The following is a 24535-nucleotide window of genomic DNA, read 5'->3' on the forward strand; positions in this document are numbered from 1 at the left end:
GCCGTGCTGTCTTTATCTCCGTCAGCACAGCCGCGGGTCGGTTTTGCGGGTGCGGGCCGAGCAGGCCTCCCTGCTGCGCGTGTTTTTATTTCTCCGGCTGGGTCGGAAGAAGGAGCTACGATGGTAATTCATAATTGATAATTGGTAATGATAAACTTATGATTTCTCTGGTGGAGAAACTGAATCATTTCTTCTGATTTTCTATTTGCGGGCTTTCTTGTTTTTGTATATGTAAAGGATCTAATGCAGGTGTTCGTCATCGTAGAGCAAGACTGAGTCCAAGCTGCTGAAGCCCGTGGCCACGCCGCCTTCATCGGAGCCGCTCGCCTTGGTGCGCAACAGGTAGCCGCCCTCCTCGTTATGCAGGATCTCAGGGGTTGATGGGGCCTCGCCCTGTTTCGGTGCATCGGCGTCATGAGGACGCGGTGTTTTCCACAGGCAGGTTCCGAAGGTTCCCAGCTCGGAGATGACGTCTCCGGAGACGACTTCGCCGTCGGAGCGCAGAACGGTGTTGTGCGCTGATGCTGGGGGGTGGATGAGTTCCATGAGGATGTACTGCTTGTAGTCCTTTTCCGGCATGGAGGCGAGGAAGGGCGGGATGTTGTCGCGGTAGATATTGTTTCCGCCGCCTTCGCGTTGGGGCTTCAGCACGTGGTGAGCGGCTGTGTCGGGATTTGTGGCGAGAGCGAGACCTTCGCTGTCAAGGGCGTATTGGGGCGCAAAGGTGGAGCGGAGAGAGTCTAGAGTGGCCGCGGATGCGTTGGGGAGGAAACTGCCTAGATGATCTGGTTCGGTGGAGGTGAGCACTTGTTGTATCTTTTTGCTACCGCTGAGATGCAGCAGGATTGAGGGGCATTTAATCGCGGCGGAGCGCTCGAGGTGGTGCCGTGCCTGCCAGAAAGTCGGGGAAGTATACTCGGACGGTGCATAAAGGGCACGAAAGTAGACTGTCGTCACCTCGTAAGCTGTGCCTGGAGCGGAGGGCGGATGGTATATTAGTGGCCGTGATGGAGAAGAAGTACCGATGGTGGTCTGCTCTAGGACTGAGGTAGTTGGTAGACGGAAGGTGGCGACATTGTGAGACGTGTGCATGCGTGATGATAGGGCCAGCTGGTCGAAGATGTTGCGTTCGCTGGGCTGAACAAGGAATAGTACGCAAAGAGGGAGCGCTGGACTTGATTTGGCAGGACCATAGGCTTTGTGGGCAGAAGCCAGGCCTCTCGCAAGAGTCGGAACAGCTTCGTTTGGTGGCGGATGATTAGGGCGGCCGGAAGTTTTGAATAGAGGATGGGGCGGGTAGGCTAGAGATGTTGCCGGTGCTGGGAAGCTTGCGAGCTCAGTATGCAGTTGAGTTACCAACGACGACAGTCCACCGAAAGAGGAAGAAATGGTGTTGAACTCGACCTGCTTCACGGTATCGGTGGCGGCATCGAGCATAAAATCCGAACGGAACAGTCCTAACGCATGTTCATGGGTGTACCCCTCGGCCTTGACGTCGAGGTGAATCTTCCATAGATTTGAAAGAAAATCATCAACATCTATGAGCCTGGATAAATTGTCAGAATACTGTGGAGAGGAGCGGCTAAGAAGTGAAGCCGTCGACTTACTCCTTCATCACAGATTCCAAGAAGGTCTCGTTACTCGCTATCGCAGCGTACAATTCGTTGTACACAGTCTGAAGGCTTTGCGCCTGCTTGAACAGCTTTCGAGGGAAGGGACTGGGGAAGAGCGAGACTGGAGCGTTGGTCGCCAGGACTGCATTTGGATTGACCTCTTCAGATACCTGTGCCGCCGAAGGTCTGACTGTCAAGCCATGCTGTATGGTCCAGTTTTTCACATAAGTGGAAAGATACACCTGCTGCTGTTCTGATAGAGGTGGGGGGTAATTCTGAAAGATCTGTTGCGCCATGTTTGTCACCGCGGCTACAAAGGAGCAGCGCAGTCTTGCCGATTTCAGCTAGAGAGAGGGATGTGAGTGTTTGGCACACTCCAATACTTCACCACACCCACGTGTATGTCTTCAGACAGGAAGTCTCTGCGTGATCCCGGATCTTAAGTCACCCAGGCTGTTCTTTGCACCATCGGTGTCGGGAGAATATTGGGCCGATACCGGCACTCAACGCGCCCCGCCCCCGACGCGCCTGGCGCGTGTCATTTTCAGGCGGCAAAGGCAAACTTCTGATCCGCCTGTTGCCTTTTGACCTTGATCTGCTCGGCGCTCTTCGATCCCAAAGTCTCTTTCTTGTGGCAGAGCCTCTATCCATCTATGCCTGGGTGAAAGAGGAGACAGCTTCTCATGGTTTCACTCTTGTGTTGCCTGCGGTCGCTCCTTTCAGCTTCTGTGGACGCTTCTTTGGGGGCAGCCACTTATTCACTCTTTTGACCGCACTGCAGATTCAGCAAGTTGAGGTTCTTCGCAGCAATCCACTTGCTGGATGACAGACTTGTCATCTTCAATAACACTTTCATCGAAGATTCCCATCAGTCAAAGACGGCTCTGACATTCAGTACATCGTCGCTAGGTCATCTCGGTGCCATGCCCAAGGAAAGCTCCTTCGTCGAGGTTTCCGAATCTCTATCCGACTGATCAGTCAACATATCCAACATGGATGGGCCTACTCAAGAGGACCCGCATGCGTGGTCGGTCGACCGGCTCGTTGAAGAACTCTGTTACAATGATAATCCGACATGGGTCCGAGCAGGTCTCTCTGACATCCCTGCGAAGCACCAACTGGCCGACACCCTCCAGTCTAACCACATCGATGGTGCAGCTCTTTTCGAGCTCTCGTCGGAAGAGTTGAAGGCTGACCTCAACATCAAGTCTCTTGGTCAACGCAAAGCTCTCGAAAGAGTCATCAGATTCTTGCGAGGTGACGGTGCGCCCTCAGCGACACCCGCTCGGTTTGCTACCAACCGAATGTCAGGTTTTGCAGTCGGAATGCCCAGTCCGTTTTCGCACGAATCTTATCATGACCGTTCTCCTGCTTGGGATGGCCCATATGCCCGCCCTCCCTCAACACTGAGTCGCTCCGAAGCGGGACCTACTGCCAGTGCACAATTCCAACACCCTAGTGGTCTGCTGGTTGGCCACAGCCCTTTACTCGCCCCAAATACGAACCTTCAGCCTACCCCAGCGCCTCCTAATGGCCACTCCTTCACATCAACCCCCCGCGATAGTGCCGCGCCTGCTGTCAAGCCCTCCATCGAAAAGCCTGACGAGATGCCATCCAAATACCGTACCCTGTCTCCTAAGAAGGAGCCGGACGCTGGCAGCGAACTACTTGATAATCTTGAGGCAGCTGTGAACGAGAACTTGCAGCCTACAGTCTCGCAGCAGGACGAGGAAGCTGCAGAATCCGATGCTTCTGAGAAGCCTGGACAGGTCAAACCCAAGGAGAAGCGACGCATTGCCCCAACATTGGTCGGACCAGTCAAGAAGAGCTCGGGATCGGCTACCCAAGATGACATCCCAGACCAGAGATACCTCGGACGTCAAGTCATTCCCATACAAGACACTTTCTACAACGACCTATCGGACGAAGAGAAAGACTTCAAACTCATTGGCCAGAACGAACAGCCCGGTCTCAGCCTCACGTTAGCCCGTCGCATTCGACGGTCCTTGCTGTCCTCTCCGATTTCTGTTCCGAATCTTTCTTACGATGCCCTAGCGAAAATTTATTATTTAGCGCAGCATTGTGCCGATCCCTCCTCGACTGTGTATTTCACACTATTCGCTGAGAATGCTCCTCCGTCGATCCAAGCACTCAAGGACTGGCCTAACCTCCTGGGGTGTAGCCAATCTCAAATCAAAACCAAACACCTTGTTGACAGAGTTGCATCATTCACGAAGGAAGAAATCGCCATCGCTAGACAGCAGACCCGCGAAACCAGCGCCGAATCCGACCTAGGTGAATTTGCTTACCTTCTCGACAAGTATCCTGTTGGTAAGGAAGACTCAGACTTGCTTCCAACCTACGGCGACTCTGGCGACGAGAACGAATACGACGAAGAGACTTGGGCTGAGATCAATGCCGAAAAGGAGGAAGAACATCGATCTGCATCAGCATTCCTTAGCCGTGAGCAGAAGCAAGCTGCTCTCGAGAAAGCGCTAGACGAAATCAAGCAGAAATGGTGCTCCGGTAAGCTACCTAAGGTCCAGCTCAAGGCCTATAGACTATGGATGAGAGTAGCGAGGACCAGGAAACGCCAGAATGACGTTGATAGTAACTATGCTATTCGGAGTCGAAAGACGGCATATCTGGGAAAGCTCAAAGACCAGATCATACGAGATACATGGCGCTCTGCGGACCAGATCAAACAGCAGTGCGAGGCACTAGAGGAGACTGTTCACCAAATACTGGAGGCAGACCACTTCTTAGGTGTTCTTCACCAAAATACGCCGCCAGAGAAGCCAGCACTGCAGAAAACCAGACGCAAGCCTCCTGAGAAACCCCAGATTCCAGAGGACGAGGAGATTCTCCAATCAGACTCTGAACCTGAGTCCGCGTTTGAACCAGATATGAATGATTTCATTCTGGACGATGATAACGATGTTGCAATGGTCAATGACCAAGCCGATCCAGATTTCAATCCGATCATCCCTCGTGGCCTACGACAGCCGACGACTGCCGTCCATGTCGACGATTCATCCACTGGCGCAACGACTGCAGGGGCCCAGGACGAGCAGCTCTCAATAGCAAAGTCATTATCACCGGGCCTGATGCCATCCTCTCCACCAGCAGTCGATACCCCGCCATCGGTCGCCGAATCGCCTGCGGACGATGCCGATGCAGAAAGCGATGCCAACGAAGAAGTGTTTCTCAGCTCTGTGACCAAGCGGCAAGACTCGAAGTTCGCTAGCCCACGAAAAGCTGTGAAACAAAAGAACTGGCCTTCTTCACCAAAGCAGGACCCACCTAAGTCAGATGACGATGACAATTCCGACTTTGATGCACCATCACGGCTTCCCAATTCAAAGTATAAATCTCGAGGCACGACCCGCGAAGCTGCCATCGAACTTCTATCGTCTGATCACCCTCAGCCTGCGGAAGATAGCACAGGAGATAGCTACGAGGTTGCAACGCCACCACTGAACTCTGAAGAGCCTGATGGCGATGGTGTTGCAGGCCCATCGACAGAACGAACACTCAAGTTGAGGTTTACGCGGCGCCCCACAGATGAACCACGATCGACTTCGGAACAAGACACTGTGGATGACGTTCGACGAATGAGGATTGCTGCTCTCGAAACTGCGCTTAGTCATTGCACTGATGATGAGCGAAGCTCTGTCTGGAAACTCGTTCAAAAATCGAAGCCACCTGAGCCGGGAAAGAAAGCGAAACTATTCTCTGTATTGCTCCATGACGGGCTCGCTGCTATGCACCACGATCCAAATGACCCCTCCAGTGTTCGAACATTCCATATCAATGGTTTGCCTAGAGGTGAACTTGAAGCCACAGAAATGCTCACTCATCTCTTTGTGTGCTACGCGAACGCCAGGAACTTCGGTACAGGGTTTGACTATCACGTTGGTGCCCTCAATTTGGCATTTGATAGGCACCAAGCGTATGCAGCGACGTTCGAGACCGACATTGTTACCTCCCTGAACCTCTATGACAAGACCCCTCGGGACCGAAGTCGTAGATCAGTGTTGGGAAGACGGTCTGCTAGAATTGAGATGGAGCCAAGTTCCGGGAAACACAAACGCGGAACAAAGCGCAAGCACGAGATGTTTGCTGACTCAGACGTTGTTGACTCTGGTTTTGATGACAGTGATAATCTTGAGCTGGAATCTGATCTAGAGCCGCAGGAGCGCAACACACCGCACAGCAGCAAGAAGAAGAGGAAAATCACCGTCTCGAAAGAAGTCCGCGATACACAGAAGGACGACCAGGCGCGTGTGAAGGAGCAAGAGTCTCGAAGAGAGAAGCTTGTTCTTAAGATGCGGGACTTCGACACTGACTCCACGGCACGCCATCCTGTAAACTCACAGGAACCTGTCGTCTGGCTTACGAACCACATCGCAACCAAGGTCAAGCCGCATCAAGTGCATGGCATCCAGTTCCTGTGGCGCGAGATTGTGGAAGACCCAAGACACCAGGGTTGCTTGCTGGCGCATACTATGGGTCTCGGCAAGACTATGCAAGTCATCTCACTCCTGGTCACCATCGCGGAGTGCAGACTCAGTTTTGATGCGGCTATTGTAGACCAGATTCCCAAACACCTCCGCTCAAACCGCACCCTCGTGTTGTGCCCGCCGTCGTTGATCGACAACTGGTACGATGAATTGCTGATGTGGACTCCGCCTGATGACCAGCAGTTGCTTGGGACGGTAGTAAAGATCGGCTCAGGACGGACACCAGAGAGCTTCGCACAAATGAAGCACTGGGCTTCGAGTGCTCAAGGAGGGGTCTTGATCATCAGCTACGACACGTTCCGCTCATTGCTCCTCCCTTCTGCCAAAGGAAGCCAAGTGCACAAGGAGCAGGTGCCACAGTACGAGAAATGGCTTCTGGAATTACCGTCTCTTGTTGTCGCTGACGAAGCCCACAAGCTCAAGAATGCCGCATCCAAGATTTCGATGGTCGCAAAACGTTTCAAGACTATGAGTCGTATTGCGCTTACCGGATCGCCATTGAACAATCATCTTGAGGAGTACCACACCATGGTCGAGTGGATTTCCCCCAACTACCTTGGAGACCTAGCTCAATTCCGCTCCAAATATATTGAGCCCATCACGGCTGGCTTGTACGCGGACAGTACAGCCACGGAGCGCCGTACCTGCCTCAGAAAGCTTCACGTGCTGAAAAAGGATCTTGCTCCGAAGGTCAACCGTGCTGACATCACGGCGATTCGCAAAGATATGCCCCCCAAGACGGAGTACATTATCACGATCCCGCTGGCTAAGGAGCAACAGCAGGCGTACGACCTGTATGTCATGGCTTTGCTGAAGCGTCACGAGAATAAGGGGCGAGGCACAAGCAGAAGAAATCTTTTCGCGTGGTTGAACAAAATGATCGTGCTGGCGAACCACCCCAGCTGCTTTGTCAGGCTCTATGAAAAGTACGAGGATATGCTTGAAATTCAGAAGCCCGAGGAAAGTTCAACCGACAACGACGAGCGGCCGGGGGTCCTCAAAGAGCTTGACGAAAATTATGACCCTCTGAACGTGGACAAAGTCTCGAACTTTGATATCGAATCTATGAGAGGTGCCGTTGCGGTCTTTGATGGCTTCAGGAAGATGTCGAGCTCCGAGGATCCCCTTCTGTCGTATCGAACCCTCATGGCGATGAAGATTCTGCAGAAGGCTCAGTCGATTGGCGAAAAAACTCTTGTTTTTAGCCAGAGTATTCCGACACTCGACTATCTTGAGCGCATGCTCCAGCATATTGATCCGAACGTAATGCGAATCGACGGTGCGACGAAGATTACGAAGCGCCAAGAGATGACCAAAGAGTTCAACAAGGCTCACGGCAAAGATGAAGCGAAGATCATTCTGATCTCGACTAAAGCCGGTGGATTGGGCCTCAACCTACAAGGAGCCAGCAGGGTCATCATATTTGATTCCGGCTTCAATCCCATGTGGGAAGAGCAGGCTGTTGGTCGGGCGTACCGATTGGGACAAACTTCGGCCGTGCACGTCTACCGATTTAAATGCGGTGGTACTTTCGAAGAGCCCATCTACAACAAGGCGCTCTTCAAGACACAGCTCTTCCAGCGAGTGGTTGACAAGAAGAACCCCACCAGAGCAGCGGAGAAAGCCGTAAGCGACTATCTATTCCCGAGCAAGCCCATCAAAAGACAAGACTACTCGAATTGTCTTGGTCGAGATCCTGGTGTGCTCGACGAGGTTCTGAAAGAGGTTGATTTCGTCTTCAACCTTGAACTCACGGAAACATTCCAGAAGGACGATGGTGAGGAGTTGAACGAGGAGGAGCTCAAGCTAGCAAACAACGAATACGAAGACGAGCGACTGCGCCGTGAGAACCCTGCCGCCTGGCAAGCAAAGAACATGCCTGGACTTCCTGGTGGCCTTGCTGGAGCTCCACCAGGATCTCAGCCTGGTACGGCTGGCACTGCCAAAACACAAGCAGCCGGTGGCGGCAATAAAGGAGGCTCCGGCCGTCGATCGCCATCAGATACCGTTGCGGCTACGCATGGCACGCAGTGGGTGGACGGTCAAGTTGCCAACCTTGGGTCAAGTGACCCTGGAGTTGCGCTACAAACAAAGAAGGGACTGATCCGTCGGTTTGCCCATGACCCGTACGGCCTGCAGGCTCCAGGGCGTGCCTTCAGAAAACTTCCTGCCCAAGTTTATCCCGCGATCAGTGTATCGGGGTCAGATTCGGAAGGAGTCAATATCGACCAAATCTCATCTCCTAAGGAAGATAGCGGTACGACAGAGGGGTGTAAGCCACAGTGAAAGCCGCAACAGGCGGAGATGAGGTTGGGATTCGTTTCCCCCGGCCTCTGCATCTACAAGTCGACGACATTGATGCATGCGTGATGGAAGAAGCTACGAGTCCAAAGGATACCCATTCAGCGTAACGAAAGGCATGACAGGCGTTTTGATTTTTTGGCTTTGGGGGTTTTCAGTCCCACCAAGACTCTGTCAACGACGGCAGAGACACGGGAGGCGAGGACAGAAGCAAAGGGATTTGTACAAAATGGGTGGCTTGCCCGACACCGAACATAGCAGAGATACCCCAAAGCGAACGGCAAAAGATGCGCATGCAGAAAGAGAGCCGCACAGTGTACAGTAGATAGGCACCAGGTATGATTTACGACCTTGGACTCATGCTTGACCATGTGCCTTGCCTTGCATTGCATTGCCTTGCCAAATTGCCTCCCCCTGTGACAGACACTACGACGCCAAGCAAGACAGGCAGTGAATGAGTGCTTATCGCGCCAAGCCTGACTGATCCACTCAACTCAACTCAACTCAACTCAACTCGACGTGCCTTTTTCGACCTCAGCATCGTTACTTCATCTTGGGAAGCTCTGAATTCTGCATACCCCCCCGGCCCAACATAGACCGAGACACATCTCACTGTCCCACATCCACACGCACAGACGCACAGACGCATCGCTCACCATGGCCAACAGCACCGCCGCCGCCGCAGATCCCCTCCCCCACCACCCCAACTTCCACCCGTCCTTCTCCCCTCCCTCTTCCCCTTCCCAATCCTCCTCCTCGACCCCCTCCTCCGCCGCGGAACTCATCACAGTACTCAACCCCGCCACAGCTGACCCCCTCGCCACCATCTCCGCCACTCCAGCGACCACGATCGCCGCCCTGGTGGCGCACGCCAACGAGCAGTTCCGTCAGGGAGCGTGGGCGCGCGCCGACGCGAGCGAGCGCTTCAGAGTTCTGGCGCGGGCGGGCGTGTTGATCAGGGAGAGGATGGCGGAGTTGGTGGATTTGGAGGTCAAGCAGACGGGGAGGCCGGTTAGGGAGATGACAGCGCAGTTGGGGAGGGTGGGGGAGTGGTTTGACTATTTGTGAGTTTTGCCTCGCGTTGGGTTTTTCGTTTTTTGTGTTTTTGTTGGACCGTCGCTGTAGCTGTGGCTGTGACTGTGGCTTTGATGTCGGGGGCTTTTGAGGGGTCGATGTGTTTGACTGCTGAGGATGGTCCATGTGGAAAGGGCGTGGAAGTGGATGGGGACTCTATATGGAGGAGGAGATGAAGCCAACGAGAAAGGTGATGATGGGCTTTGAGGGAGGCATCAGCTAACGGTTTCCTCACACAACAGCGCCTCCCTAGCCCGCACGCACCAAGACGACTCCACGCCCTTCAAAGGCCCCGTGCTCAACGTGCTCAAATGCCAGCCCCTGGGTGTCTGCGCGCTCATCACGCCCTGGAACCACCCCGTCCTGATCGCGAGCAAGAAACTCGCCGCCGCGCTCGCGGCCGGCAACGTCGTCATCCTCAAACCCTCGGAGCTGGCGCCCCTGTCGGTGCTGAAGCTGGGCGAGATCCTGCGCGAGGCGGGGCTGCCGGACGGGACGCTGTCGATCGTCAATGGCTACGGGCGGGAGACGGGCAAGTTTCTCTGTGAAGCGAAGGGGTTGGCCAAGATTGACCTGACGGGTGGGCTGGCGACGTATGAGGCCGTGGCGCCGACGGCGGCGCGGAATCTGACGGGCTTGACGGCGGAGTTGGGCGGGAAGGCACCCGTCTGTATCTTCCAGAGCGTGGGCGCGGAGAAGGGGGTCAGGGCGGCTTTGTTTGCGTCGTTCATCGCCGCGGGACAGACGTGTGTGACGGGAAGTCGGCTGTTGGTGCACGAGCGGATCTACGACGAGTTCAAGGAGGTGTTGGTGAGGAGGGTGGCGGCGTTGAGGGTGGGCCACCCCCGCGACGAGCACACGCAGGTGGGAGCACTGATCAACGATGCGGCGGTGCAGAGGTGCAGCAGCTTCATCCGCAAGGCGGAGGAGGAGGGCGACGTCATTCTCTGCGGCGGGAAGCCAACCAGCGTAGACGGGCGAGGGTACTTCTTCGAGCCGACCGTCGTGGAAACACAGCGAAAGTCCTTCCTCAGCTGCCACGAGGTCTTTGGCCCAGTCATCGCGCTCATCCGCTGCAAGGACGAAGACGACATCGTCCGCACCGCCAACGACTCCGCATTCGCACTGGGCGCTTCGGTGTGGACCGACGACTTTGCGCAAGCGCACAGGGTGGCGGACAAGATCGACGCGGGCGTCGTGTGGGTGAATGGGCATCACCTCAATGACCCGAGCAGTCCCTGGGGCGGGTGGAAGGAGTCCGGCATGGGCAAGGAGAACGGCGTCGAGGCGTTTGAGAGCTATACCAAGGTGAAGAGTGTGGTGTTCAATTATGGGATTGAGCCGAGTTGGTTCGACGAGGTGGGAGCGGGCACGCGGTATGGCTGAATGGCCCTTAGACGGTGCAAGACAAAACGAGCAACGGGTACGCGATCTACGCATTTCATGACTACGGGGCTGCGCAGGATATTCAGCTAACGTTCTCTGCGGATTGTCATGGGAAACGGGATCGAGGCACCTCACACCAGCACACTCTCCCATGAAGCGCACCCGGCAGCATCATGTTCGTGGTCCGCAGCGTCGTCCCAAAAGCAATCAGCTACATCAGCGCCTTCTTCCGCCAATCGGTCAACCAGATGGGTGCGTAGAGGATGAGGAGGAATATCAGAGGAGGAAGCGCGGATCAAGGCTAGAGGAAATGAGGATTGAAGAGAGAAGAAGACGCGGGCCGATTGAGGTGGTAGGATCTTTCTGAGACATTCGTCAAAAGCCAAGGCGAAAGCTACGCCTCTGAGCTGGTTCACATCGTTCTGCACGTTCGACCGTTCTAGACTTGCTGGATCTACTGGACAGATTTCGAAGCAGACACAGCATCTATACCGACCTGTGGCGCTTTCTCCGCGGCGCCAGTATCCCGAGCTGGTGCCTCATCCGCTTCCACTCGGTGCTGCGCCCGCTCTTTGGTCTGTTTGTCAAGCTATACAATCTGTCAGCGGAGCACTTTCTTCGCTGGTAGCATGATACTTGCCCAAGTCATTAGCCACAAAGACGCAGGAAACAACGACGAGAGCACAATAACCGCAATGGCGCCTTTCTTCCAGTACGGGACATCGGTCGCTGGATACATCACAATGCCCCACCAGGTGTATAGAAGCTGACCACCGGTGTTCATCGTGTACATGACGATGGACCGGGCCGCATCATCCCCGCTGCGCTGCAGCATGATGTTCGCCCAGCCGTAAAGGATCGGGTTGACGATATAGCTCGTGCCGCTCAGATAGAAGGCCGCAAAGACAGCCGGGGGTGGCGAGGAGCGGATTGCGAGTATTATGCCAGTGACCAGTTGCATCAGGGCGGTGAATAGGCCGACCGAGACTCGTTGGTTGGTCGCATCAATGTACACGCCTGCGGCGATCATGGCAACGATGGAGACGGCTTGGATGCCTAGCGGATAAGTGTTGGCGGCGTTAGCGGGATAATCGGCTTTGAAGTGCTTCAACCAAAGCAGGAAGCCACCCTGGAAGGCGAAGGCCTCCAGCGCGCCACAGTGCATGGCGAACATGGTCAAGATGTAGACTGCTGGCTGAGTCAGGACACGGCGGGCTAGGGAGCGCGGCGAGATGTCGTGCGTGTTGTCCACTTTGGGCGGAAGGCGGTCTTTGGCCAATTGAAGTTCGTCTTTGGACAGATACGACACGTTGGTGTCTTCTGGCAGGTTGGGGAAAAAGAATAGACCCCAGAGACCGACTGGAATCCCCATCAAGCCGTCCAGTAGAAAGACCCATTGCCAACCTGCAAGCCCATGCGTCCCGTCCATGGAGTTACGCATTGCCGTCATCATGATGCCGGCAAACATGCTACCCACCTGACCGATTGCGGCAAATAGAGACGTGCGCTTTGCGATTTCCAAGGGTGTGTACCAGGAGCCGATAATGTACATAGTTCCCGACCACAAGCTGTCGTCGGTCAGCTTTCTGGAGTCGTAGAGAATGGTGGAGTCACTAACCTTGCTTCGAAGAAACCCTGAAAGAAGCGCAGTGCAGCCAACTGAGCATAGTTGTTGGCTGCAGCGCAACACATAGTCAAGCCAGACCAAGCAATCAGCGTCGTGGGCAGCCATATCCTGGGTTGAACCTTTTGCAGAATGAGAGCGTGAGGGATCTGGCCGACCAAATTGCCGGCTGTGAACAGGGAGAGCAGAATGCTGTAGTTGTTACCGACCAGGCTCAGGTCTTCCTGGAGTCCCGCTACGTATGCGTTTGCAAACGCAGATCGATCGAGATAATTGAAGAAGTAGCAAGCACAGCAGTACGTCTGAAAGGGGGTTAGAAGAATAAGGAAGTGGATGTCAGCAACTTACCATGATAAAGGTGTCCAGCTTGTATACGAGTATCTTTTCGCGTCGCGTTCTGGGCACGGCCCGTTGCTGGAAGAACTCCAGATAGCCCATCTTGGTGGAGCTAACGCTGATCTGAGGGCGGGAAATGTATCAGGTCACAACCGTGTTTAGGGTTGGAGGTTAGTGGTAGGTAGAAGAGGCAGTCCCGCCTTTATGATCTCTGCAAGCAAGTGGGAGGGTGGAATTTTTCTAATCAGATCATGAAAGGATTCGCTTGGCTGTGTCCTCGAGGGGGTAGTTCGGCAACGTTTCAATGCATGGCGTTCCACACGGTAGTTGATTTGGACAACGAGTTTGACGACAAAGTGTCTATGGCAAAGACATTTCACCTTCATCATGCCGAGACGGAGTATGTGCCTGTTTGGAGAGTTGTAGATCGGAACCATGTCGGGCACCGGTGAAATCCGGCCAATTATCCTGAACTGCCCCGCTCGCTGGAGCTCGCCATTCAGCCAAGTCAAAATTTTTATGTGATTGCCAATAGTTTGGAGATGGCTTATGATCCTCGTGAACTGAGCTTCAGATTTCTGTAGCTCGGTGTAGAACTTCTGTGAGACATCTGATTTCCCACGCTCGGGGTAAGGTGACTAGGTAAGGTGATCTGGTAGCATGCTTGACCTACGACGTTCCACGGTGTCTTTATAGTTCTTCTGCTGGTTGGCTGCATCACCAAGACGGTTTTGGAAGATTTGAATGCCGAAGAAGCGGAGGCGGAGCGGCATACAAGGTTCGCCGTTGCTCATCGATGGGGATGACGGCCTGAAAGCGTGCTCTCCATATCGTATAGATACTCTGCAGCGTCGAGCTTTAGCATGATGTGCTTCGATTGACCGTCTCCCAAATCCATTTCAACACTCGGCAGCCAGGATCTTGTGTCCCTCGCAACTCTGGGGTTCAAGTTGATGGCGGTCTTCCATTACATTACGAAAGGTAGGTACGGTCCGTACAGGAAGACAGAGGAGCATTCACGCCAAGGCTGTAAGCGAACCAGTCGGCGCCTTCCTTGGCATCTCAAGTGGATCCCCCGTTTGCCTTGTCATCCCGGCGGGATTTAGAGCAATGTCCATCTTTACAAATAACTACAGAGACAACAAATAATAATGCCATTGTCTCCTCGCCTCTCAAACGACGTCTTCATCCACGTTCCGCAACATCTCCTCGCTCTGAAGCCTCCAGGAAATAACGACTCCATCCGCGTGATCTTCTACCTCACTGGAAACCCCGGCCTGCTGAGCTACTACCACGAATATCTCGCCCTGCTAGCCTCGAGCGAGGAGGGGAGAGACTATGTCATTGTCGGGTTCAGCCTTGGTGGTTTCGAGGACGTCGAGCTGGACGAGAATGACAATGATCTACTCTTTCCGGACGCCGTTGCCGGAAAGCGCGGCGCCAAGACGCGCGGGGAGGATGCTGAGTGGTGGCGGCTCGAGGAGCAGGTGAATCTGGCTGTTGCACGCATCGATGAAGTCGTGAGGCGGCTGGGGAGAAGTGCAAAGGTCACGCTGATGGGCCACAGCGTGGGGACGTGGCTGGCTCTTGAGGTGGTCAGCTGTGCCGCGGAGCGCAGGGAGCGGATGCATGAGCCGGTCGCGGATGCGAGTGGTGTCTTAGGCGTGGGTGCGAACCCGGCAGAGGTTCTTGATTGGGACATCGAGGCGTGTGTCTTACTGGCACCGACAATTGTTGACCTCGCCAAGTCGCCGTCTGGCATCAAGGCTGCCCCCATCATGGCAAGACTGTCATTCTTGCCGTGGTTACTGCAGCTTATGGCAGCGGGTCTAGCGTGGGCGCTGAGTGAGAGTGCAATACAGTGGTTGATTGGCCGCTTCATGGGGCTAGATGCGAATCTGGAAGGAGTGAGAACGACAGCTCGGTTTTTACAGAGTCCCGGCGGAGTACGGCAAGCCTTAGAGATGGCGAAAGAGGAGCTCGTCAGTATATCCGCCGATGGTTGGGGGCCAGAAGTCTGGGGTGTCGGCGACGCTGTCGAAAGCAGTGCCTGGAACGGACAAGGCGGTCCACTCATGTACTTCCTATTCGCGCAGAAGGACCACTGGATAGGCGACAGGACCAGGAACGACATCATCAGGACGCGAGGTAGGCATGACGGAAGGGGAAGTGTGGTGGTCGACGAGAAGAAGGGTCTAGTACATGCATGGTGTTTGAGGCAGAATCGTGCGGTGAGCGAGTACGTCAAACCGTGGTTAGAAGATGTTAAACGATCATAAGAGTAATGACTAGACGAAAATATTGTCCTCAGGGAACGATAGTATTGTTGTGGCTATTGAGGAGGAAGGCCTGATCGGCGAAACAAGTCTGCTAGCACGTTGGGTTGTTGCTGCACCTGAGCATGCTGAGGGATATGCTGATAGAACTGCTGACCAGCGCTCGCCTGGAAAGCCCCCGCCATGCTGTTTGGCTCTTGCACCTGCCGGTGGTGTCCAGCCGATCGCGGAGCGCCGGCGCCAAGGAACAGGTCCATTAGAGCATTGGTCTGTTGTTGCTGAGATGGAGCTGGTGGCAAAGGCGGATGTATATTCTGCGGAGTCTCGAAACCGCCGGCTTGTGTCGCCTGGCTAGTGGAGCCATCAATGTGATGTGTCCGGACACTGTAGCCAGCATCCCGAGTTCGTTGCTGACCAAAGAGCTGTTGCAAACTAATTTCACGGCCCATTGGTTCGCCACCCATGGTCGGGTCCTGCTCCAATTCGCGCTCGGCTTCCTGTACATGACCATTGGTATGGCGGGCTTGTGCGTCTGCCGCAGAGGCTTCGGCCGCCTTTCTGCTGATACCGGCGGAGTTGGCCAGGGTGATCATGAGCTCGCCGTTGAGGATTCGAGAGTGCTCGGTGGAGGAGCCAGGTCCCTCGCTGAAGATGAAAACGCCATAGATTCTCTGCCTGCCCTCTTCGATGAAGGTTATAATGACATACGGATCATTGATTTCGACGCCGCCATTTTCCACTTCGATCAGTGGTGCGTCAAAATTCTTCAGACCTCGCCGATTGAGCACAATAGCTGCATATCGATCCTCGCCGTAAGATCCAGGCCGAAGTTGGCATATGAAAAGAGAGCCTTCGATGTCTTTCTTCTCCCATACGGGCTCTGGTATCGTTTCGAACTCGTAGATGACAGCGTATGGTGCGATGGAAAGGATGCTCGTGACGTCTGGGTGGTGGCGTTGCACGACGGAGAGATTCAGCTCTTCCGTGGTGCGCTGGGGTGGAGGAGGCTTCATGGGTAGATCTGAGCCGTAGCCGGCGTTTTCTGAGTCGTAGTCTGAAATTTGAGCAAGGGCGCGCTGTCGCTCGTGCGCCGCCTGCGCCTCGGCGTCCATGTGTGTTTGGGGTTGATATTTGGGAATGTCGACGGACGGATTGCGACGGTTGTGGTGGGCAGGCCTCCGTTGCGCCATAGTGACGCGTGAAGGTCAAGGCGTGCAGGCAGGACTAAAATGAGAGCGCATGGATCAACAGCTTGTTCGGACCTACCTTGACAATGGCAGTTACCGAAGCTCGACTGGGGAGCGAGGCAATGTGGGAGGATGCTGTCACTGACGATGCTCGTGAGAGTACATTAGGTACATGCTGAGTATGAGAGTCCCAGGTGCAGGTGTAGGTGCAGGTGTGGTTAAAGTCGTGCCACAGGTACTCCGTATTGCACTCCCATTGGCAGGCGTGGCCAGGCTGACTCTAAGCCCAAACAAGGCAAGCGCAACCCCGTAGTTGGCGATCTGTTCCTGTGCTGCGGTGGAACGAGCCCCTAATTCCTCACTCCATCCCAAAAGTGTTTTCTGCGGACTGCTTCCCCTGCCCTCTTCCTTTGGCCATCTTCGACTCTCGACCACACTGCCCTTCCTTCGGTTCTGCGTCTACATATCATCCAGCTGGACGGGGCTTATCAAAAGCAACTTAGGCCCAGCCTTCTACTCTCGTTTGAGTTCACTAGTCGCACACACCGATACATTCTCGGCCCCTTATCATGTCGTCTCCAATGAATGCGGTATGTCTATCCAAGACTTTACAGCAAGTCGTGCTCGTCCACTCCTCCCCTGTCGCCTTCTGCACGCCCTTAGGCTGGCCTCACCATGTTCTCTTCCGCTGACAACAGCTTGCGCGAACGACAGATGAAGATCCGGAGGAAGAAGAATGTCAAGAAGGGTGTTCTCTTCTCACTGATGGTGTGCGGTGCGAGTGGTACAGGTAAGCTGGAGACAAGTCGTAGAGAGAGCGCAGGCTGACATGTCATCAGGCCGAACAACCTTCGTCAACACCCTCTGCGGAAAGCAGGTCCTGAAGTCTAAAGACTCCGATGATGCGGCCAATGCGCACCTCGAGGAAGGTGTCAGGATCAAGCCTGTCACAGTTGGTAAGAAGCGCAAAGTATGCACACTGCATGGGCGTCGTCTGACAAAAGCCAGAGCTCGAGCTTGATGAAGAAGGCACTCGTGTCTCCCTGACCATCGTCGATACCCCGGGTTTCGGTGACCAGATTGACAATGAATCGGCCTTCGGCGAAATCGTGGGCTATCTCGAGCGCCAATACGATGACATTCTTGCCGAGGAGTCTCGTATCAAGCGTAACCCCCGCTTCCGTGACAATCGTGTCCACGCCCTCCTCTACTTCATTACCCCGACCGGCCACGGCCTCAGAGAACTCGATATTGAGCTTATGAAGCGTCTGTCTCCCCGCGTCAACGTCATCCCTGTCGTTGGCAAGGCCGACTCCCTCACCCCAGCTGAGCTGGCAGAATCGAAGAAGCTGGTCATGGAAGACATTGAACATTACAGAATACCCGTGTATAACTTTCCCTACGATATCGAAGAAGATGATGAGGATACCGTTGAAGAGAACGCGGAGCTCCGGGGACTGATGCCATTTGCTATCGTTGGTTCCGAGGACGTTCTGGAGATTGGTGGCCGCCGAGTGCGGGCTCGGCAATACCCCTGGGGTGTTGTCGAAGTCGAGAACCCAAGACACTCCGACTTCCTGGCCATTCGGAGTGCATTGCTCCACTCCCATCTGGCCGATCTCAAGGAGATCACTCACGACTTCCTGTACGAGAACTACCGTACTGAGAAGCTCTCCAAGAGCGTGGATGGTGGAGTTGGAAAGTATGTTGGCTCTGTTCAACCACGTCAAACAAGTACTAACTTTGCGCCAGTGCACAAGATTCGTCCATCAACCCCGAAGACCTCGCCAACCAGTCTGTTCGGCTCAAGGAAGAACAACTGCGTCGGGAGGAGGAGAAGCTCCGCGAGATCGAGGTCAAGGTACAGCGCGAGATCAACGAGAAGCGACAAGAGCTTTTGGCCCGCGAGAGCCAGCTACGCGAGATCGAAGCCCGCATGCAGCGCGAACAAAGCCATGCCGACGATCTCAACGGCCAGGCCGAGTAGATGATGCTTGGTCGGCTGTCGGTGGTGTCACGATGATACGCGAAGTTGCAAGCGGTGTGTATTCGAAATTTTGGCGACAAATATCCGCGACATGGAGAGTGAGCTTATGCGCCGAGGATGGGTTTGGTTGTATCTTGTCCCAGCCCCATCTCCGTGCGCCATGAGTCGCTGAGGGGGAGGGTGGGAAGCCCGGGACTTCACGCTGCTTGTTGCGGCCTTGATGGCCCGCAGAGCAACAGAAAAGCACGGTTGCTGAAACTTCTCATAATGGCTGCTTGTAATGGCATGGTCGCCACGCCATCCATGAATTCGATAAAGTCGGTAGCGGTTTTTTAATCCTTTTTTCTTCCCATATCTGCAGCATCGCGGATCCTTTGAGCTGCGTGTTCCGAACACAGATTTCTAGTCTGAAATGTATATATATGTACATGAGGAAATCATCAAAACAAGCCTATCACTTTATACTGTACAATACATTCTTTGCCGGCGCAGTACTCTGTACCACGCACAAGCACGTGCGCGTGGCTGGCCGTGGCGTGGCTTCCCGGGATCTACTGCCGTGGCGTGGCATGGCGCCTCAGGGGTATGGGGGTTCGAAGGACGACATCCGCTGAGTGACAGGTACGGGATGCGGAGTACGGAGTACAGAGTACAGGTTAGGAAAGGGGCACGGAGTAAGGCAAAAGGGGGGCGCCGTTGCGCGGCGTGCCGAGTGTTGTTGGGCTTCGGGGGTCGTTTTTCGGGGACGGGGGTACAGAGTACGGAGTACGAAGTACCAAGGGGGGAGGCGCCGGAGCCGGAGCTAGGCGTTCGGCGTTCAGGGGCTGCACGAGGCTGCACGAGGCTCTGGTGGGTCACTATCGACGGGGGTGGATAGCTTCCCATAGGAGGGGCTTGTGCTCTTGGATGTGACAACTACAGACTGTGAAGAGGTTGTTCGCATTGCGAAGCGTCATGTGGCTGCTAGGGAGGAGAGTATGGAAAGTAAGAGACGGAAGGGGTCACTTGTGGTTCATCGTTCGTCTACCTGGCTAAGCACAGTGGCACGCCCTGAGCAGCACCTCGATCAAGTCGAGACGTTCGATTAGCGTCTTGGGAGGCCGCGGACCAGCGTTCACGCCTCTGTCGTGTCGCTGTCTGAGTCCTCGTCTTCATCATCATAGTGACGACGGCCTCGTCCATGGCCGGCACGAGAGGCTTCTGACAACTGACTTGCAGCCTCGCTGTCTCTGGAGGTCGCATAGCTAACATCGGTGTCCGTAAATCGAGAGCGAGTTCCAGTACCCGTAAGTTGCGAGCTCGCCACGCTAGATGACGGGCCCGGTCGAGTGCGTATATTCAAAGCGGCGGATCGGCCCACCGTCGTCCCGGACTCGGCTATGCTGGACTCGTCCGCTGTTGTAGCACTCTCATCGTCGGCACGGCCTTTCTCCTTGCCAGTTCTCTCGTAGAAGTCGTGCTCATTACGTGCCATGAACATCAAGAAGTCATAGTCAGCCCTAACGTTGCCGAGGACAAATGCTGAGACACTGTCGAAGTCGCCCTTCAAGATGCGGTCGGTAATGGTGCAGTTGACTATGTTCCGACATTTCCATTGTCCCTCGACTTTGTACTCAGCCGCACACTGCCGGTCAAACTCGATGTGGGCCTTGTCGAAGGCAGGAATTGCATCTGGGACAGGGTAAGGGTACTTGAGCCGCTGTTGGCGGATATAATCTTCACTTTTCTTCGGCATGTCCGTGCCACCTGTGAGGATGTGCGTAATACTCTTCAGGGGCCGATACTCGCGTCCGCCGGGAGACCACGACCTCTGGGGCTTGGAGCGCCGGTCAGGGAATGGGTTCTCTCGGTACCAAGCATCGGCAGCGGTAGAGTTGGAAGAGATGGAAGAACCGCTACCCCTCTCACCGAACTTGAGAGCCCGCACCGCCAGTGGCTGGGTGAAGTCGCGCAGTCTAACAAAAAACTGTATGTTGCGCTCGTGTCGATCTCGAATGCCTGAAACTTCCTGGCGAATTTCTTTGAGGCGGTTGAGAAAAGCGATAACTGTCGCACCCAAGTACTCGCGCTGTGGGTTCTCAGGCAGGGGTCCCGGGGGTAGCTTATACTCTCCGACGTCTAGATCTCCCCAGGGAAGAGGAGGCTTCCCTAAGACTTCGCGGCGCTCTTCTTGCTGTCTGAGGACCTCGAAGTGATCCTCCCAGCCCAATTGAGCCTTGTATAGCTGGCTACCGAAGTGATCACGGAGAGTTGCCTCTTGATAGGGACGCTGTGACCATCTCGCGTTCACCCTTTCTTGATTGTGCAGTCCCAGAAGCCCTTCCTCTTTCATCGCGAAATATTGACGGAGAGGGTTCCTGAGATGGAGCGGTACATGCTTAGGTTCTTCGATGGCAATGTCCTGCCTCAGGTAGTAGTAGCGATCCTCAGATTGGCATCTCACGCACTCTCGGTCCGAGTCCCACGGGAGTCGATTCTCGATGTAGCCCGCGAAGGGTCCATTCGATTTCCAGTAAGGCACATGGGAAATCTGGAACGGCATGTAGTCTTGATCCGGGTAAATGTCGATGCTTGCCGCATTCCAAAGACATTCCCCTGCAGCTTGGACTGCGAAGTAACAGGGGCCTTGCTCAAGTATCCTGGGGCCATCGTCAAGGGTTTCAATGACGTTTGTCGTGGGTGGTCTCTCGTCAGTGCTTCCCGCTCTTGCAATCCAGCAGCCGAATTCGGGTACTATCTGGATGGACGGGCAGTCGCAGTACCTGTTTGGAAGGAATCAACTTTGGCATCACCCAGACTATCTAATTCCCAACGCCAATCAACCTACCTGCACCAGCCAGCCACTCCTGAGGTAAACCGAATGCCGCACATAATAGCCGTCAGTCGAAGCTGCTTCGATTGGGTAGTTGAGTTCTTCTTGAACCTATCAATGGTTTGAGATTCTCTAAAGGTACGCAAAGTCAGGGTAGAGTATGTTTTAGGAGGTCTATTCTCGAATCAGCTCATCAAAACACCCTTATGTAGATGACATCTCTGTTTGAGGATGCTGACGAGCCATTATGACATTGATCGTATGACAGCTCTCGACGTGCACGATCATGGATAATGTCATCCTTGGTACGAACACTCCGGTGGATCAGTAACACATCTGATTGATCATGCTGACTTGCTTGGAGGGTTATGGCTTGTTCGAAGGTAGACTCTGGCTAATTTCTTCGACTCAGACGCAGGAGCGTTTGACTGTTAACACCCAGTGCTTTCACCGGAAGACAACAAGTAGACCAAGACTGTGACATGGAAGTGAGTATGAACGGAACGTGGAATGTGAGCCATATGACACTCGGGAGGTGTGGACAACAGAGTTGACTCAACCTCTTGCTAGGCCCAGGTGGACTTGTCAAGATGCTCGACTTTGGTCTTGCGTCCTACATCAAGGTCCACAACTCGCACTGGACAAGGCAGCGGTATCGTGTGGCTGGTGCTGGCAATCAAAGCAAGGCACGCTCACGCTCGAGATACAGCTGATGATGAAGTGTGCACTCCGCATGATGCATCCGGATCCTGACCAGGAATTGACAGTCATATCGAGCCTCCGTCTGCGGGAAGCAGCACGAGCTGCGCATTGAAACAATTATTGAGCTGCTATTGTTTGCACAAGAGTAGCGATAGCGTCATGGCGTTGCTCATGATCTCGGTTGAGCCTCCTTCGACGACGGTGTCGACCCGTCCGAATTGGCTTCCTCCTCCGATGACGTGTCAACACTGTCAAACTCACCATTAGCGCGTCGTTCCGCCAGCAACTTCTCCTGCCTTGCCGCTTCAAGTGCCATTCCCGCATCCACTATGTTCTTCTCCCAGCCCAACATCAACAGATACAGGCCAGGATTCCAGAGGACCCCTTGAGCTGTCATCCAACTGCATCGGCCCAACACGAATCGCTCTCCATCACCGCCAATGAATCCCGTCTTCCCCTCACTGGTGCCATACAGCGCGGCTGTCAATCCCTCCAGTAACGCTCGCTTTCCCACTCCGGCCCCGCCATTAGCCACTCTATCTGCTTCTGCTGCCTCTACCGCAACAGTGGGCAGAAAACTGTTCGGCATATCGCACGGGCAACATAGAAGTCCACCAGTGGGCTCACAGGCGACCACGATTCCCAATTTGTTCCGTGGAGGATCGAAGAGGGAGTTCTCGATACTGTCGTCCGCCACCACTGTCGGAATGATGGTTTGAGTGAAGACTTTACGCCAGTAGCCGTCATGCTCCATACGGGATGCACTGGCGGAGGGGCTGTCGGGGGATGCAGCAGCTTCTTTGACGAGCTTTTCCAGCGCTACTGCGAAGGCACGTGCACGAAATTGAGATCTGCCATAGTCTTCAATTGTATCAGGGTTGGCGTCGATCGTGTCTAGGTAGGCTTCCTCCTCTGCATCCTGGTCATCCGTCGCTGGATCAGTGTCGTTGCTGATGGTTTCCGGAGCAGCGTTGACGAGTGAGGCTGCAGCAGCTGTTTGAGGAGTCTCCATAATTGGGTTGAACAGCAAACAGTGTGTGACTGCTGAGCCCTGTGTTTGTCGCGGCCGGGTCGGGGGAATCAAGAGGATTTGGGGGCGGAACTGGTGCCAAGAACCCACAGCCCAACCCTCGGATTCATTCTCTGGCATCAAGTGGGAGACTATTCTAGGACAAAGGCGTCACAGAGGCTCAAAACCAGGCCCGGAGAAGTTGTACCCAATTCCGCACGTTCCATTATCCAGGTACCAGTCCAAGGAGCCCTAGCCTTGCATTACACATCTCCTTAACATCTAGCACTCCGATTGGCTACATCAAGGGCAAAGTGGACCCTCCACACCACTACCTGATGCGGTAATAAGACTTTGTGTACCCGGCACTGCGTACGATTGCTCTTGATATGGACGAATCAGCAGTTTGAATCAAGCTCAAATCAACAGCGGAGCTGCCGAAGCAAGTACCTTCACGCTCAAAATCATGGGACGAAGACCTGACCCACCTTGGCGCAGGGTACACACCGCAGTCGGAATGGACATATAAAAGGGACTGGATGGGTAAATCCTGCCGGTCTTCGATCAACGTCCTGCAGACCTTCCTATACGCTTTCGACAACTCAATCACTCACTCACTGCACAAGTCCTCGACTGCACCTGCTTCTGGCCTTACCTCCAACATGGCCTCCCACGAAGACATCAACCCCGCCATCCTCTACTTCGGCACGCCAACCGCCCTAATCACCACCCTCCACCCCGAGACCAGCGCGCCCAACATCGGACCCATGTCCTCCATCTTCTGGCTTGGCAACCACTGGTAAGCCACACCCTCCCACCCATCTTTCCCGTCTTACCAAAACCTAACCAATAATTCACTGACACATTCCTCGCCAAAAAAGCATGCTCGGTCTCGCCGCCTTTTCCCAGACAACCCTCAATCTCCTCTCCACCGGCACCTGCACCATCTCCCTCCCCTCGGACGCCGAAGCCGCGCACGTCAACCGCATCGCACGCACCACGGGCTCCTGCCCCGTCCCTCCCCCAAAACAGTCCATGGGCTACGTGCACTGCGCCGACAAATTCGCCCTGGGCCGCTTCACGCCTCTCCCTTCCGCCACCGTCCCGCCCCCGGGCCTAGCGGAATGCCCCGTCGTCATGGAAGCCTCGCTCGTCAAGGCGTTTGACTTGTTCTCCGACAGCGCGGACGCCCGGGGGGCCATGAAAGCGGTGGAAGTTAGGATTCAGAGGGTGAGGATTCATCCGGAGTTGAGGCTGGAGGGGTTCGAGAATCGCGTGGATGCGGATCGGTGGCGGCCGCTGATTATGATGTTTAGTCAGTTTTATGGGTTGAGGGAGGGGAGGGTGCGGGGGAGTCGGTTGGCGGAGATTGAGGAGGAGTTGTATCGTATGCCGGGAGAGGAAGAACGGGGAGGGGTTCAGAGGCAGGGGCAGGGCCAGAAGGTGGATGAATGCGGTGGGGGCAAGGTGCCGGGGAGGGGTGACGTCGCTGGGGCGAGATGAAAGGGCCAGAGAGTGTGTGTAGTGTGTATGTGTGTGGTGTGAAGCCGGCGCGGCCATCAAGTTCGGGATACAGATAGACCTCCTCATAGGTTTGGCACCAGAGCTTATCATAGATGGACGACTAGAGAGCAATAGCATCCCCGTCACTCAAGATGGAGCAAAGAGCCGCGAGCGCGCCAAGACTTTCACTGCCTGAGACTAT

General features: G+C 54.7%; 10 protein-coding genes across 10 annotated transcripts; 5 read left to right on the forward strand and 5 right to left on the reverse strand.

Moving 5' to 3' along the window:
• Positions 1–240: 240 nt before the first annotated feature.
• On the reverse strand, positions 241–1909 carry HMPREF1541_04927 (glutathione synthetase; the record flags this gene model as incomplete). The annotated part of the gene is made up of 2 exons (XM_008719269.1): positions 241–1546; positions 1608–1909. 2 exons carry the CDS (start codon positions 1907–1909, stop codon positions 241–243), a joined length of 1608 nt encoding a protein of 535 aa, XP_008717491.1.
• A 696-nt stretch (positions 1910–2605) lies between these two features.
• HMPREF1541_04928 (uncharacterized protein) lies at positions 2606–8422 on the forward strand (the record flags this gene model as incomplete). Its single annotated transcript, XM_008719270.1, has 1 exon — positions 2606–8422. One exon carries the CDS (start codon positions 2606–2608, stop codon positions 8420–8422), a length of 5817 nt encoding a protein of 1938 aa, XP_008717492.1.
• Positions 8423–9094: 672 nt separating this feature from the next.
• Positions 9095–10897, forward strand: HMPREF1541_04929 (uncharacterized protein; the record flags this gene model as incomplete). The annotated part of the gene is made up of 2 exons (XM_008719271.1): positions 9095–9501; positions 9754–10897. The coding sequence occupies 2 exons, from the start codon at positions 9095–9097 to the stop codon at positions 10895–10897; spliced, it is 1551 nt and encodes a 516-aa protein (XP_008717493.1).
• Positions 10898–11498: 601 nt separating this feature from the next.
• HMPREF1541_04930 (uncharacterized protein) lies at positions 11499–12959 on the reverse strand (the record flags this gene model as incomplete). Its single annotated transcript, XM_008719272.1, has 3 exons — positions 11499–12465; positions 12516–12823; positions 12870–12959. 3 exons carry the CDS (start codon positions 12957–12959, stop codon positions 11499–11501), a joined length of 1365 nt encoding a protein of 454 aa, XP_008717494.1.
• A 1049-nt stretch (positions 12960–14008) lies between these two features.
• Positions 14009–15136, forward strand: HMPREF1541_04931 (uncharacterized protein; the record flags this gene model as incomplete). Its single annotated transcript, XM_008719273.1, has 1 exon — positions 14009–15136. One exon carries the CDS (start codon positions 14009–14011, stop codon positions 15134–15136), a length of 1128 nt encoding a protein of 375 aa, XP_008717495.1.
• Positions 15137–15189: 53 nt separating this feature from the next.
• HMPREF1541_04932 (uncharacterized protein) lies at positions 15190–16323 on the reverse strand (the record flags this gene model as incomplete). Its single annotated transcript, XM_008719274.1, has 1 exon — positions 15190–16323. One exon carries the CDS (start codon positions 16321–16323, stop codon positions 15190–15192), a length of 1134 nt encoding a protein of 377 aa, XP_008717496.1.
• Positions 16324–16995: 672 nt separating this feature from the next.
• On the forward strand, positions 16996–18307 carry HMPREF1541_04933 (uncharacterized protein; the record flags this gene model as incomplete). Its single annotated transcript, XM_008719275.1, has 4 exons — positions 16996–17110; positions 17160–17276; positions 17329–18022; positions 18073–18307. 4 exons carry the CDS (start codon positions 16996–16998, stop codon positions 18305–18307), a joined length of 1161 nt encoding a protein of 386 aa, XP_008717497.1.
• A 1114-nt stretch (positions 18308–19421) lies between these two features.
• HMPREF1541_04934 (uncharacterized protein) lies at positions 19422–20849 on the reverse strand (the record flags this gene model as incomplete). Its single annotated transcript, XM_008719276.1, has 1 exon — positions 19422–20849. The coding sequence occupies one exon, from the start codon at positions 20847–20849 to the stop codon at positions 19422–19424; it is 1428 nt and encodes a 475-aa protein (XP_008717498.1).
• Positions 20850–21990: 1141 nt separating this feature from the next.
• Positions 21991–22833, reverse strand: HMPREF1541_04935 (uncharacterized protein; the record flags this gene model as incomplete). The annotated part of the gene is made up of 1 exon (XM_008719277.1): positions 21991–22833. One exon carries the CDS (start codon positions 22831–22833, stop codon positions 21991–21993), a length of 843 nt encoding a protein of 280 aa, XP_008717499.1.
• Positions 22834–23492: 659 nt separating this feature from the next.
• Positions 23493–24333, forward strand: HMPREF1541_04936 (uncharacterized protein; the record flags this gene model as incomplete). The annotated part of the gene is made up of 2 exons (XM_008719278.1): positions 23493–23629; positions 23712–24333. The coding sequence occupies 2 exons, from the start codon at positions 23493–23495 to the stop codon at positions 24331–24333; spliced, it is 759 nt and encodes a 252-aa protein (XP_008717500.1).
• Between the last annotated feature and the right edge of the window lie 202 nt (positions 24334–24535).

This window comes from Cyphellophora europaea, assembly GCF_000365145.1.
Source record: "Cyphellophora europaea CBS 101466 unplaced genomic scaffold supercont1.4, whole genome shotgun sequence".
Lineage (NCBI taxonomy): Eukaryota > Fungi > Ascomycota > Eurotiomycetes > Chaetothyriales > Cyphellophoraceae > Cyphellophora > Cyphellophora europaea.